This window comes from Dryas octopetala, chromosome 7, assembly GCF_963921425.1.
Source record: "Dryas octopetala chromosome 7, drDryOcto1.1, whole genome shotgun sequence".
Classification (NCBI taxonomy): domain Eukaryota; kingdom Viridiplantae; phylum Streptophyta; class Magnoliopsida; order Rosales; family Rosaceae; genus Dryas; species Dryas octopetala.
The window spans coordinates 4334462-4352427 of record NC_141372.1 but is presented as its reverse complement, the minus strand read 5'-3'; the positions used below and the strand labels follow the sequence as shown (position 1 = coordinate 4352427).

Here is a 17966-nt window from a genome sequence, read left to right as displayed (position 1 = left end):
AGAATAATTGCAAAGTCAAAATGAAGTTGATTGAAAATTAACATTCCCCCTAGCTGAACTTGGGCCTGGATTGTGAGGTGCAAGTGTGCAACCCATGAGGTTATGGAGCCAAACCCTTGGCATGAAGGGTTCGCACATAGAAAAGCCCAATTCTCAGATGGGCTTCTCTAACAGTTTGATAATCACAGGACATGCAGTAACTTGTCTTCTACTCCAAAAGACAAAAAAGGATTTGAACGCTATGAATGATGAAGTAACAAATGAGTAGGTAGCTTGGAGGCATTGTGAATTAATTTGAATAGAGGAGTAATTAGAAAATGGGAAATAAAATTAGGAAGTCTTGTAGGAGGTGCATGACTGCTGATGGGGCTGGGCATGAATTGAAGATATGTATGAGCCAGCATTTTCCCAAGTCGAACCTGGGAAGGGGTAGTCAGGTGCAACCCATCGGGTTCAAGTGGCAGGCCCTTTGCGTCAACCGTTCGAACGTTTAGAAGGTCAATTCCCAGCTGAGCTTCCCTAATTGTCTCTACGAATGGTCCTGCCCCAGATGCCAAAGCCACCTATACACATTCAACATAGACTTGCACATCATTCAACTTGCTACCCCATTTCAGGCAAAAATTAAAAAAGGCTTTAACTTGCTTTCTTTTACTTGAACAAAACGATAATTAATTTGGTGGACTGCTGCTTCAATACGACGTTTGCTCTCTCTCTCTCTCTCTCTCTCTCTCTCTCTGTACCACCAAACGACATTACTTGTTTCATAAATACAGTACGAATAACATATACCCCACTTCATCAACTAGTCAATTTAAACATACCTAACAGTACTAACTAGTAACCACCAATGACATGACATAGCATATCCTGACAACAAAAAATGACATGCCATATGATCATAGCGAATCGAATCTAGTCAAACAAGGAGATGCACCAATAGGATCAAACAAACAAGAATATTCAAGCACAAAACAAAAACATCCAAAACCAAAGTAATTATGAATATTAGAAATTAGATAATAAAAAAGAGGAGTAATTAATCAAATAAATGTACCTGGATTATTGGGAGCAAAGGGGAAAGCAGATCCGAACGTACGTCCCCAAAAAAAGTGTCCAATTTGGGTTTGTAAGAGTGAGCGTCTTGACTGGTAGTGGTATCACTCTCACCCTGATACCAGAGAAGTGCGCTAATTGTTCCTCCATTGATCTTCAAGGAAGCCTTAGCTCTCCGAATCATCTGGTTGTAGAGGAATGACCCGCGCGCCCACTGGGTTATGTTGGTCCCACCAATTGCGCATGGGACCAACCCAATGACTCCCTTGGTGGAGCCACTGGCCAACACCGCATTCGCAAAAGCCATGCCGGGTCCGATCCCGTTGGTCTTTTCCACATCAATGTCGGCGTGAAGAGGCTCACGGGCTTCGACCCACTTGAGGTTCGCGCTGAGGCGGAGGACGGAGGGGTTGGGGCGGCACTCCGGCGGAACGACGCCGTCCCAGGTGGCGATGCCGGTGAGAGTGTTGTTTACGACACCGCCTCGGCCCGCCATGTTGCTCTGCCCGGCTAAAATGAATATGCTTTTGATCTCTTGCTCTGCTGAGCAGGCGTGAGTGACAAGGGAGAAGAGCAACAACAAAAGCATCGTGTGGGTCTCAAGTTTGAAAGCAAAGAGAAAGATATATATGCTTGCTTTGCTTCTCATATCATATGGCGTTTAAATTTTAATGAGGTCCAGTAATTCTTCGGGGAAGGCAGGAATCTTACTCCAAATCCAATCACTAGAGTTGGAATGCATGACATAAACTACAATACAATAACGCTTAATTAGCTGTAATAATCAATGACCAAATTATAGCAAAATGACAAATTTATGAGGTTTTCCGATAAAGAACTATATACTTAGGTTTTGTTTTCAATCACTCGTTAAGTAACAATTTCATCCAACTCACAGATAGAATTTGTCCATACACGTGTAGAGCAATTGAAAAAAATTAAGACTACATTATATATTTATATGCATCAATATAAAATGGTCCTTTTGTTTTGGCTAAGTCACCTCCAAAATAATTTTAAAAGATAATAAATTTACACATAAAAGTTTTACTCTATTTTCTAGAGCCCTTCATATTGACTCGTTTTTAAATTTGACACAGTTGGCCCCGTGTTTCTACTGAATTGAGCCGGAGGTTGGTTTCATGCCCAAGATGGACATGGAGCTTAGTGAATTTGGTATTTTAAATAAATATTAATAAAATAACAATCCAAGAACCGGCCATTCAATTTCAAATTGGGTGAACTGGACGGAGCTCTACGATGTTAATTTAAATTTTTTACTATTATCGTTTATTATAATTATCGTATGCATTAATACTCATTATAGTCAATCTAAAAACTCATTAAAAAGTGAATCTTTATATCATATTTAATATTTATCGCCTGCAATGTTCATTGCCATTATTATATAATTTATATACAAATTTCAATCATAACTCATTACTCTATCCTCCTTCGTTAACAAAATATTAAATTTTATTTTTGGGTTCTAATCTCAACCTCTAGTTGAAAACATTCAACATCGGAAGATTTTCATATGCATACACTTGAAAACATTTAATATCTAGAGAATTTTATGTGCATTAATTAAACGTTGCGCAGAATTTTTCCTTTTTCCTTCATTAGATAAGGATTACGGTGAACAGCAGAAAAATAGATACATACGTAGGAAATTTTATTTTCCAAGGGTTGGTAGCACCTTTTTTTTTTTTTTCTTAATTAATTATATATTTTTTTTTTTGGGTTGGTAGCACCTTGGATTTATAATCAGATTCATTCTTAATACTCGTGGCTATATTTGACAACAATAATCATCTACAGTCAAAGAAATTGGATTTACTATTAAAGAGCTTCCATTTGTTTCGTGCCAAATAAGAAGACAACGTTGTACTCACATATGTACACACCTATTTTGGGAAATTTATATAGACATTTTTTTTGGGTTCGATGTTTCTTTTTTGATAATTAATCACATTCATCATATATACAAGAAAATCTACAGTCATCAATTCTACATACAATGTATTGGTACCAGGTCCGAAATTTGTATTTACCATTCATAAGTTTTCCATTTAAGCTAACATATACACGCATATAAATGAAGATATTTACATGAATACGTAGTGTTGCTTGGGTGTTTCTGTTGCCCCCATTAATTTACCAAACTATCACTGAGAGTGAAAGTAAGAGGGTGAAAGTAAGGACAAAGAGGTCGAGTCAAAGGTACTGAGCTACTGTATAACGTACCTACCTATGATACTTTTCTTTATTTTTTTATGCACCTACTGTATCTTATTTATATATTTACTAATTTTCTTTTACCTATTACGTATCTTTTTCATGGTTTTGTTTTCGGAAATGTATTTATTTACTTATATATAGATTTTCTTTTTTCTTGTATTCATTTTTTTTTCACTATTTTGTTAATTTGAAATTAATTGGGATGATTTGTTTTTGTGTCAAATTTGAAAGGCTGTATTGAATTAGAATTAAGATCGAGATCCCTCGAATTAATTATGATTGGATTGCCTTCAATTATCGGAGTCAACCTAATCTCTTACATTTAGGAATTTAATTTAATTTACCTCCGCACACTATGTAATTATAAGAAAACGTCTAGGTATATTTCAATCGTAGATGGGTTAATTTTTGAATTTAGGCCTAATTAATCTAGCAATCAAATGAAAAAGTCAATGGTTAGAGGCTTGAAAAAAAAAGTTTGAGGGGCTGAGATTCTATTAACCCTTTTGTTTTTGTGTTGTTAAGGCGAGTTGGTGATCGACGACAGTACGTCGCAGCTAGTAACCAACCATGGAAAGCTTTTTCGTTGCTCCAAACTCCGACAAGAAGCAGAAGGTCGTTTTCATCATGGGCTCGACCGGCTCCGGAAAAACGAAACTCTCCGTGGAGTTAGCCACTGAGTTCAAGGGCGAGGTCATCAACTCCGACAAAATCCAGGTTTACAAGGGCCTTGACGTCGTCACCAACAAGGCAACGGAGTCTGAGCGCCGTGGAGTACACCACCACTTGCTCGGTGTTGTCGAGGACCCAGAGGCCGAGTTCACCGTACATGAATTTGCCCTACACGTAGAAAATGCTGTCGAAGAAATTATCGGAAGAAAACGGCTTCCGATAATTACAGGTGGATCGAACTCGTACATCGAGGCCCTGGTGGAGAACCCGACGTACAAGTTCCAGATTAAGTACGAATGTTGCTTCATATGGATCTACGTGTCAATGCCTGTGTTGTTTAAGCAGGTTTCGAAGAGAGTGGATAAAATGGTGGAGGCGGGTCTTGTTGAGGAGCTTCGTGAGATGTTTGTTCCCGGGGCGGATTACGAGCGGGGGATCCGAAGGGCAATTGGGGCTCCGGAGATGGATGGATATTTCAGGGCGGAAAGGAATATGGAAGATGAGGAGACTCTGGAGTCGCTGCTCAAGTATGGGATTGACAAGACTAAGGAAAACACTTGCATTTTGGCGGCTCGTCAAACGCAGAAGATTGTGCGTTTAAGGGACGAGGTTGGGTGGCCAATCCATCAGCTTGACGCCACTCCTATGTTTAAGAGAAGTGGGGAGAGTGCTGAGGCTGTATGGGAAGCCTTGGTCTTGAAACCCAGTTTGCTCATTGTGGCCGACTTCTTAAAGCGAGAGGGGAGGGAAAGTATTGGCCTAATGGACAATTAGAAATTAAGAAAGACAAGTCATAGCCACAAATAGAGTTTTCAGATTCAACTTGGACTTAAGTTGATGCTTCTCTAGGCCTAGGCTTTTCAGTCATGTTAAGTCCCTTGCCCTTATTAAAAATAAAACCTTTTCTTCTATTACCCAAAAAATACAACTGAAACCATTAATTTGTTCTGCAATCAAATCTTATTATATATCTTCAACAGGCAATAAGTCATTAAATGCTTATTTTCTAATTTGAAGAGCTACATATATCTTTGTTCAAAAAAACTTTCATGTAATAGGTGTAAGTATACGTTACTTTTCTCACAATAAATATTACAAAATTAGTATATGAGAAAATGTTGTATACGCCCATTGCATGAAGTTTTTCCTTGTGCTTGTCTAATACATAATTAGGTTTATAGTACCTTTTAATTAATTGATCCAATTTAATTTTATCACTAATTATGTACGTGCAATTCTCTTTCACATGTATGGACTTTTCCAATCTTGTTGTCCATTCTCATATTCCCCCAATTAAGAACAATTCTTCATTGTAATGGGTGTAGGGGTCACCAAAAAGCCCAAGGCCCGAAGCCCGCACGGCCCATTGGGGTCGATCCGCCCCGAATAGTCATTGGGCTGTGCTTGGGCCATCTCCTTGATGCCCACGGGCCACTCGAAGCCCTGCCCGCTTAGGCCCACCCGAAGCTCGCATGCTTAGGCCCGACCCAAAGTCCATTTACACAGAATATATTTTCAATAAAAAAATATAGGATTTTAGCTATGTTGTGAATCGCACATGAGACCTCATGTAACAAACTTCAACTCACAACCAACTGAACTGACCATTTTATTTGTTTAATTAGTGAATCATAACATATTTAATAAGTTTTTCGTTTGTATGCTCGAATAATTATTAATATACTTATTAAGTTATTATATAATACTATAATCATGTAATGTTAGTAAATAGTAATAGTGTAAACTGTGTAATACCATAAATAATAAACTTTTAAACTTATATACAACATTACAAATTTACAACTATAGTTATTAAACATATTCTAATAAACTATTATAATACAACTATAATTAAAGTTATTAAACCAAGATCGTTCATTAATTCAACGATCTGAACCATTCATTTTATATGTTGATAGTCAAATATCATCTTTACAAAAAACCGTCCAAATAGGAATTCATTTACCCGTTCGAATATTCGATTATCATTAGAAAAACCACGATTATTCATTAATTCGACCACCGTTACGTCACTCTTACATCTCCGATTGAGCTAATGTTTTCCAAGGATTCTCTTTGAGTGGGAACTAAAGTTTGAACAGTTCAGATCATTGAAAATATGATCGATATGTGAACTTCTACATATAAATACACTTGAAGAGTATAATTATAATAACTTTCTCGTTGTAACCTTGTTGTTTCCATAATTATGAAAACCACAACGTGATTTCAACAATCTGACCCGTTAATTTTCTATGTTCATAGTCAAAGATCATCCTTACAAAAAATCGGCCAAATCGAAATTCATCTACCCATTTGATCATCATTAAAAAAACCATGATCGTTCATTAATTCAACCAAAGTTATGTCACTTTTACATCTTCGATTGACCTCATTTTTTGCACAAATTATCTTTGAGTGTGGAACTAAAATTTGAACGGTTCGGATCGTTAAAAACACAATTGCATCGTTTGTTTATAAAAATATGTAATAAAATATATAATAAAACATATGTATATTTATGTTTTATTATAGTTGTAATGTTGTATATAATTTTAAAAGTTTATTATTTATGGTATTACACTATTACAAACATAATAATATTATATAATAACTTAATAAGCATATTAATAATTTTTTGAAGTAAACAAACGAAATAGCTATTAAATATATTATGATTCATAAACTTGACAAATAAACTAGTTAGTTTAGTTGGTTAAGAGTTGAAGCTTGTTACATGAGGTCTCATGTTCAAATCACAACATAGCCAAAACTTTATATTTTTTTATTAAAGATATATATATATATATATATACGTGTCTAAACAGGGCCACCATTTCGGGCCTAGTCTGACCTGACCCTTCAAGCCCGATGGGCGGACCTTGGGCTTGTGTATGAAAGCCCAAGCCCAGCCCGAAAACCCTATTGGGTTCCTATAATTCAAACCTGAGTCCGCCTCGGCCCATTGTCGACCCCTAAATGGGTGTATGTAACACTAACTTTCATCCCTCACACACTAATTACATGATCACGTTACCCTTAGGGTTAGGGTTTAGTTTCCGGGTTTTGGGCTTAGTTCCCTAAGCCGTTTTACTGCATAGTGATCAAATACAAACCTAATACAAATCTCAATATGAATAGTAATTTATGTTTATTAATTTATTGTAATTCATATTTTTTTAAAATTTTTTTCAATAGTGACTAAAATGAAATTATAAAAAAGGGCATTAATTAAAATGTAATTGTGATGAGTTTTATTGTATTATTTGTAATTAGCCCATTTACTTATTGTGAGAGGAACTTATATATATAACACCAGATACATGATACATGATACATGATACATGATACATGATACATGATACATGATACATTCATGAATTTCTCCAAGAAAAGATGGAATTAATTATACACTTTTTCTTTTCAGTACCACTCTAGGAAGCAAAGCCCAATGAAAGAAAGACCTACACAAACACAGCACTGGGCTTAGAAAGGCCCAAGATGCCATCAGCCAGAAGGCTTAAAAACAAGGGGAAAGGGAAAGAAAGTAGTGGTGGACCAATAATTGTCCCACAGAAAACCCAACGAACAAGGTATTGCTTGTAAGAATCCAAAGCATATAATCGTTGCAGAAATCCATGCATAGCCAACGCCCACCAGTTTGGGACCATTCTACGATATGCAATTCTCGAAACAATGGACCAATTTCTTGCTACTTAGTTTAGAATAAATTAATTGTTAGAGATATATGCTGGGCACAGGCTGGTAATTAATAGAACCAAAGTACTTTGGTAATAAATAGATAAGAGGTATAAGTTGATGTCAACTTGATTTTTTTTTTTAAAAAAAAACCACTATTTTTGATCCACTCATCCACCTTATTGAGGCTTTGGCTAATTAAAAATGAAAAATATAAAAAACACACGCATGCATTTGAATTAGATTTAGATCTAATTAATAAAAAGTGCGACGTTTAATTAAGAAAGCCCCTTAGCATTAGGCTCCAACAATAGGCAGGCATTAGAACATTGGGCAGGTGAGGACTACTTGACCTTCTATAATTTTATTAATTCCAATGGTGGCCGTGGGGACGTGGGGGTGTGGACCTCACGTGATGTGCACTCGTGTGGCAGATGAAGGTCACGTGAAGAGTACGGCTAAAGGACAGGGTTCGGTAGTAGAGATGGGTGCGAATTGCACGTGAGAGAGCTTGTGTATGTGTGTGTGACAGTGTAAGTTACACATACACAGCTGTTTCCCGCGTAACGAACGAATTGCATGTTGAAGTTGGGAGCAGTACTCATGAAGGAGAGCAGTTTTGTTTACCTCATTTAATTCAAGTGTATGCTTATTTTCTATCTAAAATGTTGTCATCTGTTTAAAAATTTAACCATGAGTTAATATATTATATTTAATTATTCTGATGTTATAACGATGAGAGAGAATTAATTTGACAGCTCTTTTCTAAATCAACTTTTTTCCATTTTTTTATTACCCATTAATTTCTCTCTTCTCTTTTATTTAATTATTTCTAATAATTTTTGCTTCTTTTATTTTTTTTACTCTTCTCCTGTATTCCTCCAAACCCAAAAAACCATATCCATTTAATAATTTTTACTTCTTTTTTCTTTTGCTCTTCTCCAGTACCTAAAAAACCACATCCTTTTTTTTTTTTGTCTTCTCTTGTATACACCTTTATATATTTTTTTAATTAATTAAAAAATAAAATATTCCAACAACACATTTGCAATTCTAACAAAAACTCATTTGCAAAGTTTAATCTAAAATGTTGGCAAAACAAAAATCTAAAACAACTCATTTGCCTACATAGAAAATTCAATAAAAAAGTTACATAAGTTTAAAAAAAAAAGTTATGTCGTTGCAACTATTCTTCTCTCTTCAAATGCTGCAATACCTTAGATTGGCCTAAGAATTTGTTTCATCTGAAAGATTCAGTTGACGAACCGGTCCTTAAGGTCTTGGTTCTTATCAAATTTGTGATCATACAAATTAATTAATCAAATAAATAAAAACAATACTTATGAAAATTATAAAAGAAAATATACAACACTATATATACTTAGAAAGATTACAAATCTGGGAATACATATATGAGTAATCGTAGAACATGGGATGTATAACTTGGTACCCAAGTGGGGATTAGGAATGCATTGAACACCATAAACATTTGGAAATCCATAAGAAAATTGTGTTTCCAAGTGGTTTTGATTTGCTAGCCCAATGGATTCCTAAATATTAATACATAATCAATATCATAAATAATTTAATTTTGAATGTTAATTGTAAGTAATTACAAAAAAAAATAGTAACCTATACATGTTCATATAAAATCGATGGGCCGCTCATCTCATGTGCATCTGTTAATGTAACAAATAATATTTAGACTGCCATTATACACAACTATAAAATAAACAATTAACAAAATAAATTAACTATGTACGTACTAACTTTTTCTTTTAGATGAAGCTTTCTTTTTTTGAGTTCTTAGATTCCAATACATTTTTCATTCTATCTTTACCTCAGCCTTTAGACTTTTGCCGGTGCTATTTAATTTTGTATGTTGATTTGTTTAATCAAATATATAATTAGAAAAAATAAGGTAGAGGAAGAAAATAGTTGTCAAATTAGTTTTTTCTTTCATTATTATAATATTATAAATAATTAAATATAATTTATTAACTTCTGATTAATTTTTTTATTATAATATCTATTTAAAAGGGAGGTGAACAAGCACTGAATTAAAAAAAAAAAAAAGGTGAACAAAACTGATCCGGTGTTAAAGATACAGGACTACTCACACACGAACCCTCTTTTCCTTCGCTTTCTGTTTTTGTTGCTTTCCACTCTTTCCTTTTCCGTTTTTTCTGTTTCTCTTCCCAAACCCACTCCCACGTGCCCCGCTCCTCGTATCCCTCACGCGCAATTATGAAAAACAAAACACAGTCACAGACTATATATATAGCTTAATAATATGTCATACCAGACTGGTTGTAATTAATGCTAAGCTGTTACACGTTTGTTTGAATTGAATTTTCCTAAAGCGACCTGATTAATTGAAATTTGATATTTCAAAGACAAGCATAAACAACGAGCTCAAAGGACATGACGAAGCAACGAGGAAGGGAAGGAAAGGCAATAAATTAAGCTGGTAAGACGGTGGAGTCGGTTTTGGAAGTTCGGGTTGTGGGAAGGAGCGTGACCGACACGTGTCGGTGGACGCTAGGCCTTTACTGGGGGAGATGGGTCACTTCCCCCACCACTCGAGTGGGCCTGGGCTTTACAGCCTGGACTGACAGAATTGCAGTACCGTTCGTCCCCCAAATCTGCTACTCAATTTTGTCGTTTTCTCCGCCAGCTCAGCACTTCCGTGCGTCCGTTTCAGATTTATATTATAAAAAAATATCCTCCGCCAAAATGCTCGCCAGCCTAGCTTTGGTCAAAGTCATCCGCATACGCTCCCATCAATCAAACCCCCCCCCCCCAACTAAAACCAAACCCCAAACCAAACAAACCGTACACTTTTCTTTTTAATTTCATTTCTCTTTCAATTTCAAAATTTTGTTCTTGGCGATAAAGATCACTCTTTCAACTCCCTCTCAAGGTCTCACCAGTCTTATCTTAAACCCCTACGGTTGTTTTTAAATTTTCTGTTTAAAGTAATTAACCTCATAAACAAACAATTAGCTATAATAATCTCCCAATTCCGCCCTTTTAAGTTTTTTAACTTCCAAAACGGTCATTCAACATTTAAATCCCGCTGTTTTAGAGACGTGGTGGACATCCCTTTGGTACTGTTAAGCTTCAACTGTTGACTGTTACAGTTTCACTTCTCCAGTTCTCCCCCCCTCGGTTAAAACTTAAAAGTTGCTGAAATTAATTTTTTTAAATTAAACAATTTAAACGTCAGATTAAGGAAAACGTATTAAGATTAATTTCTGAAATGGACGGGCGGGGATGAGTAAAATTAGTCAAAATCATTCAACTTGGGACCTACCTTTCATCATCTAGGAGCCTTGTGTGTGTAAAATAAGTTAAAAAGAATAGGGACTACTGGACTAGAGAGTAGAGTAGGCAAAAGCCAGTTTGATTTTTCCTTTCTTTTAGACAAAAAAGAAAAAAGAAAAATGGAGGGAGGTGAATGTTATTATTTGGGTTATACGTGTAAGTTGAAGGAGATAGGAAGCGACGCGTGTTCGTTTGACAGCTGTATACTAGTAACTGCCTTGCCTGGAAGAATCCCCACTATCGCAACGGCTAAGACCGGTTACTCACACCGGCTATGACCGGTCACCTCTATCCCTTTGCCGTATATATAACCCTTCCATACCTGTAACTCCCTCTTAGAACAAAGGTGAGGCTCCGCCTCTACCACCTCCTTTAAACCCTCCCTCCTTCTCTGTACAAAAAAAAAAAAAAAAATCTCAGCTACAAACTAATTATATTTATTATTATTATCATTTTTTCTTAGTTTTATGTTATATCTTTTAACTTTAATCAAAATTAGGGGTTCTCAAAGTCCTGCTATGGCTTCTGCGAAGAAAGTCCTGGATCGGATAAAGGGCCCGTGGAGCCCTGAAGAAGACGAAGCGTTACAGAAACTGGTGCAGAACTACGGGCCCAGAAACTGGTCTCTGATCAGCAAATCGATCCCTGGTCGATCCGGCAAGTCCTGCCGTCTGCGGTGGTGCAACCAGCTCTCGCCGGAGGTGGAGCACCGGCCTTTCAGTCCCGAAGAGGACGACACCATAATCAGGGCCCACGCCCGGTTCGGCAACAAGTGGGCCACCATCGCCCGCTTGCTCAATGGTCGCACCGATAACGCCATCAAGAACCACTGGAACTCCACGCTCAAGCGGAAATGCTCGTCCATGTCCGACGATTTCACCGCCGATGGCAACGGACTTCCGCCTCTGAAAAGATCCGCCAGTGTTGGTGCGGGTACGACCGTATCGGTTTCGGGTCTGTACATGAACCCGGGTAGCCCGTCCGGATCCGATTTGAGCGATTCGAGTTTGCCCGGTGTGCCTCCTCCGCCCCAAGTCTTCATGCCCCTGACGACAGCTGGACCCATTGGTCCGTCGATGGAGGCGTCGTCTTCGGCGGCGGACCCACCGACCTCGCTCAGCCTGTCGCTGCCCGGATCCGATTCGTGTGATGGGTCGAATAATCACGGGTCCGGATTCGGATCCAACGGGGGCGTGAGCCCGACCCAGATGTTACAACTCCAAGAAGCAGCTGGCGTGCCACGCCAGAGCAAGCAAAACAGTGAGATGATGGGGTATGATAAGCAGTTCTTCAGCGCAGAGTTCTTGGATGTGATGCAGGAGATGATCAGAAAGGAAGTGAGCATCTACATGTCTGGGATTGAGAACAAGGGATTGTGCATGCACACCGAAGCTATTAGAAACGCTGTCGTAAAGCGTATTGGGATTAGCAAAATCGAGTAGCAACACCACCCAAAATAGAGTGACATAGTCCTAGTGATGTTCGAAAATGACCCCGACCCAAAAGCAAGGAGCTAGCCATGGAGAAAATCAAAATCAAACTCTGTTATTCAATTTCCGTCCTTTCTTTTTTTTTTTTTTTCTTTTTTTGGGTTTTATAATTAGCTGTGAAGTGTACAGAGGATCGAAGCTGGGGATGATGAGGCTGTTGTTTAATGATAAAAAGAGGGTCACTTGGTTGGGTGGAAATTTGGAAATCTGAGAATCTTAGAATCAATTTATTTTCTAAAATCTAATGCAGAAATTGGAAAAACATAGGACAATAAGCCCATGTTGGTTAACATTGTTGGACGGAGGTGATTGAAAGAAAATTCGAATCAGGCAAGTTTTTGTTTGGGTGCGAGAAACAGAGGTTCTGGAATTCACAGACTAATGGTTTAAATGGTGGCCGCTCAAGTAAACCCAGTTGTCAATGCTTAATTACACCAATGATCCTCCCGCTCTGGTCAACATGTTTTCAATCTTGTTCATGAACAAAATCAAGAGACATTTTTCGTTTCTTTTTGTTTTTGTTTTTGTTTTTTTGCGGGCAGATCATCAAGTGAAATTTAAAACCACTAAAATCACAAAGGAACTTCTCAGCCATTGGGTACGCGTACCACTATAATAATGTGAGGGAGGATGATGTCAAGTCCAATTGGCCACAGCGTTGACATATTGTATTCAAGGCATTAGCGACTGTATATTGTTAAGAGATTTGCATTGGACATTTCATGGATTGCAACCGTTATGGGTGGGGCTGATAATGGAGTCTTGTCAACCTCAAATCGTAACATTTTGATTTTAGTTTTGTACTAATCAGTTTTAAGCTAATTGGTCTATATCCAATACACTGGCGATTTTTCTACGTTTTCTTTGTGCAACTTTCGATTATATTCAATTCAATGTATATGATGGCTTGGAGAAAGTGGTCAGAAATTTTTATAACAGAAAGAACATAAAAATATACCATCCCAATCTTTAATAATGCAAATTTTGATCTAAGAAAAATCGAGATCATACTGATACTATTATTATTAGCATCCCAGTATGAAGTTATGAACATGTCACCATTACAATCAGTTGTTTTCATGGTGTACAAGCATCTCTACTACTTGACTCATGGTGGGTCTTGCATCTCTGTCTTTCTCTAAACATTTAAGAACCACTTTAACTAGAATTTCCAGCTGACCCTTTTCAATTTCAGTTCCCAACTGGGACTTTGCATTTTCAGATGCTCCATTCATTTTATCCTTCACCCATTTAACCACCATCTTTTGCTGTGTCTCCCCTCCACCTTCTACAGCTTGAACACTTTCCATTGGGCTCTTTCCAGTCAGCATTTCCAGGACAACAATCCCATAGCTGTAAACATCCACTTTGGAAGTGATGGGCATATTGTGAACCCACTCTGGAGCCATGTAACCTCTGGTTCCTCTTATCCTTGAGAAGCTGGAATTGCTTAGCTCACTTCTGTTTAGTAGCTTGGACAGGCCAAAATCTGCAACCTTTGGATGATAATTAGAGTCCAAGAGTATGTTTTGAGGCTTCACATCACAATGTAAAACCCATTCCAAGCACTCTTCATGCAAATAAGCAAGGCCTTTAGCTGTGCCCACAGCAATTTCAAACCTTTTCTTCCAATCAAGCACATTGGAAGACAAACTTTCTGCCAAGGAACCATGCTCCATATACTCATACACCAGAAGCCTGTGCTTATCTTCCACACAATACCCCCACATCTCTATCAAGTTCATGTGGTACAGCTTCCCAAGAAGGCTCACTTCTGCAAGAAACTCTGCTTCTCCTTGGTTTGCAGCATTCAGTTGCTTGATTGCTGCAACTCTTTGATCAGACAATAAGCCTTTGTACACAACTCCTCCTCCACCTCTTCCAATCTCTTCTTTGAAACCACGTGTGGCCTTTTTCAACTCATAGTAACTAAATCTTCTGAATCCAGTTGCAGCATGAATGTAGCCTTGCGTAACCAAATCTGAATCCTCCGTTTCTCTGCCGGTTCTTCGAGTCACAAAGTAACACACAACGAATACACAAACAAGTTCAAGTCCTCCGAGCGCAGAGGCGAATTTGAGCATAAACTGGACAGGCCCATTTGTGTTTCTTTTCTCGTACGTTCTGTCCAGCTGCATTGCAAGCTTGGCTGAGCACATATTTGATTCTTGTGCTGGTCTTTTATAGGAAGAAAGTATAGATTTGGGTAGCTTCAAGTAGAGGTCTCCTTCAAAACCAGGGGTACGGTACCCATTTCGCAATTGGGTCTTGGGATAACAATTGTGATGACCTCCACCAAATTTGTAGTGAAACCCAGTACAGTTGCACAATTCGAAGCAGAAACTTTTGCACCTTGCTAATGTGTAATTAGGATACACCCCATCCCCATAATCATACCCAAAGAACTCAACGTGAGGAAGATGCATATAATCAAACAGACGGTGATCACTGTTGCAGGACAGATTGAACTCAGCAGCTGGTCGACACCCATAAGACCAATCAATCTCGTTTACCTTCTCATACCCTGGAATGCATGAGCATTGCCTACCGAAACTTGGGACATAGCTGCACAAACTATTAGCCCCACAAATGCCATGAATTTTACATGGTTCCGAAATGGCTTGCCACGAAACCACCCACTTCTCTCCCTGCTTTGCTCGACTGTACATTCGGATATTACCATCAACATCGGTCCTGAATATTCTCTGCAACTCTGCTCCATAATCCGCTGACAAAACGACGAACCGATCTGATGCGCTAAAATTGCCCAACCCATCAAGCCTTGCGATTCTACTGTTGTTGTATATGGACCTTCTGGCTTGCCAACTCAGCAGCCACGGGTCGGGCCAGTAGATGCTTGAGACCTCCGGGCCGTCGTAGAGAAGGCGGAGAGTGTTGTCATTGTCAAAGAAAAGAGAGTAGAAGCCAGAGGAGTAGTTGGTAAGGCTTCTTGAGGAGACAAGCTTTGTGTTTCTGGTGAGTGGTTGTTGGGGCAAAAGGGTGTCTGTTGGTGATGCAAAGCTCTCCCAAAAAGCGACACCGTTTGGATTGAGCAGAACGAGGTTGCCAGTGTCGTGGAGTTGCAATTTGTGTGAGGAATTTGAGACGGTGTTGGAGGACCAAATGGTGTCTCGGCCGGCGTCGGTGAGGACAAGGTTGCCGTTTTTTTGGAGGATGAGCTTGGACAGCCTGCCGTTGACTGGCTGGTCACGGTTGGCCATCCAAACCACCGTGAGGTTTTGGGTCGGGCTTGGCTCGGTGAACCAAATGGCGAAGCAATATGCATTTTCGCCCACGGGAAAAAAGCCCGTGGCAAAAATGCCATTTGGGGAGATTAAGGTATCAGCTGGATTTTCCACTGAGAGAGATGAACCAATGCTCAAAATATTGGAGGTTGACGATGTTAATGGAGATAATAGTGCCAATAAAAGAAGAACAAGGAACAAAAATGTAGCACCCATGAATTTGATTGAAATTAAATCATAAGCACAATGTTTTGGGCTCTATGATTCACAAATTTGTATGATCAAAGTATTGCAGAATTAATCAATATGATCTTTATCCCAAAGAAGCAAACACGTTTACATATATATAAAGCAAGGTTGCAACTTGTGTTAACGTGAAGACAACTTGTCGGTAAGTCAATAAAATTAATTGACATAAATTTAATTTAGACACATAACTATATATGTCATTTTAATAAAATTTATGAACTTTAAAATATTTCAAATATATATCCGATTTATTATATAAATTAAAAAATAAACTTTCGTCCATCAATTTGTTGAAATATCAGTTAAATACCAGCTTGACTTTTACTGACGAGGATTAATTGGCAATGTGGCGCCAACTTAACATACATTTCCCGCCAAATGAGCGACACATGTCCACTGACACGGGCCCACACACCCATCACCTCTTTCCCGCTCATCGAATGCTCTCCTGACCATTTAGTTTCCTAAAAACATTACGTTTTCCCCCAAATTTGAATATAAATCCATCACCTGTGTTCGACGAGTGAGAAAGAGATTATGAGTTTGTGGACCTGTGTTAGGGATTAGGTGGACAGGTGGACAGGTGTCACCGTGTCGCTTATTTGGCGGGAAAAGTTTGCTGGGATGGTGTCACATCGCCAAGTAATCCCGGTCAGCAAAAGCCAAACTGACATTTAACTGATCTCTCAACGAATTTATGAACGAAATTCTATTTTTCAATTTAGATAATAGATCGAGTATATATTTGAAATATTTTAAAATTCATGAATTCTGTTGAAATGACATATATAATTATATGTCTAAATTAAATTTATGCCAAATTAATTTATCGTAGGACTAGACTATATAGGACTAGAGTTGAGAAATAGTCAATGAAGTCCATTCATTGTACAACTAGGTTATAGGATTAGAGTAGAAAAAATTACAGTAGCTGGTAGTTGATATTTATTGTAATTAGGAGACTTTTACCACTGGGTTCTCCTATATATGTATATTCCTAGTAAAGTAGTAATACAAAATATACAATTCAGATCAAATACCAAAATTGACTACTTGATGAGCCTCAAAGTTCTTCCCGAATACACGTCAGCAGAGTATCTTGATATTAACTTGAGTTAATTACACTTACATTTTTTGAGGTTTATTATCTTTTCACATACTCTTTGAGATTTAAAAAATTACACATACACCTTTTGAAATTTTAAAACTATTGCATATAATCTTCTACAAGAGAAAAAAATAAATAAATAAACAAAAAAAAAAAAATTTGTATTGAGGTTGGACTTTACACCTTGAGTAATCTTATTAGGTCATTTAACTCCTTAACATGCATTTTTACATAATCTTTCATAATTTTTTACTCACTATAAGGGGTTATATGCAACAGTTTTGAAACCTCAATGAGTGTATGTATAATTATTAAAACTTCAAGGGTGTATGTGAAAAGATAATGAACTTTAAAGGGTGTAAGTGTAATTTAATGGACATCAAAGTTGACCATTCTTGTATAATATATATAAAGTTGAACATTCTTTGAGAAAAAGGTGTACGTGGGCTCGTTTGTCATAGGTTTGGTATTCCTTTGACTGTTTTTTATAGGCTGCTGCAGCCGCAGTGGAAACGGTGAGGTTGGGGACAAATTGCAGCTGCCATGTATATGATTAAAAATTATCCAATTGCATGTGCTTCTCTATTACACATTTACACTCATAAAAAAAGAAATTTTTTATCATGTGACTTTGCGATTAGCATCCCAGCATTCTAAATCACTATTTTATATGTCTTACTCGCTTGTCCAGTAACTTATTACATAATGAAAGAGATATATATAATTACCTTACATAAAATTTTTACTCGTCATACAAATTGAACAAATATTATATTCTGTCATATCTTTATTTATCTTTGACTATAAAAGTCTTCCATATACTGTAGTAATCTCCATATAATATGCAGCTCTCTACGTAAATTTTGATCTTGGTCTAAT

At 37.6% G+C, this 17966-nt stretch overlaps 2 protein-coding genes and 2 pseudogenes across 2 annotated transcripts; 2 read left to right on the top strand and 2 right to left on the bottom strand.

The window, feature by feature from the left end:
* Positions 1-239: 239 nt before the first annotated feature.
* Positions 240-1645, bottom strand: LOC147278724 (putative carbohydrate esterase At4g34215 pseudogene; annotated as a pseudogene).
* Positions 1646-3867: 2222 nt separating this feature from the next.
* LOC147278723 (adenylate isopentenyltransferase 5, chloroplastic pseudogene) lies at positions 3868-4743 on the top strand (annotated as a pseudogene).
* A 6608-nt stretch (positions 4744-11351) lies between these two features.
* Positions 11352-13341, top strand: LOC147278722 (transcription factor MYB44-like). Its single transcript, XM_086249861.1, has one exon. The coding sequence runs from the start codon at positions 11463-11465 to the stop codon at positions 12435-12437; it is 975 nt and encodes a 324-aa protein (XP_086105987.1). The 5' UTR covers positions 11352-11462; the 3' UTR covers positions 12438-13341.
* Positions 13342-13552: 211 nt separating this feature from the next.
* On the bottom strand, positions 13553-15949 carry LOC147278721 (putative receptor protein kinase ZmPK1). The gene has a single exon (XM_086251725.1). It carries the CDS (start codon positions 15944-15946, stop codon positions 13553-13555), a length of 2394 nt encoding a protein of 797 aa, XP_086107851.1. The 5' UTR covers positions 15947-15949.
* Positions 15950-17966: the final 2017 nt, after the last annotated feature.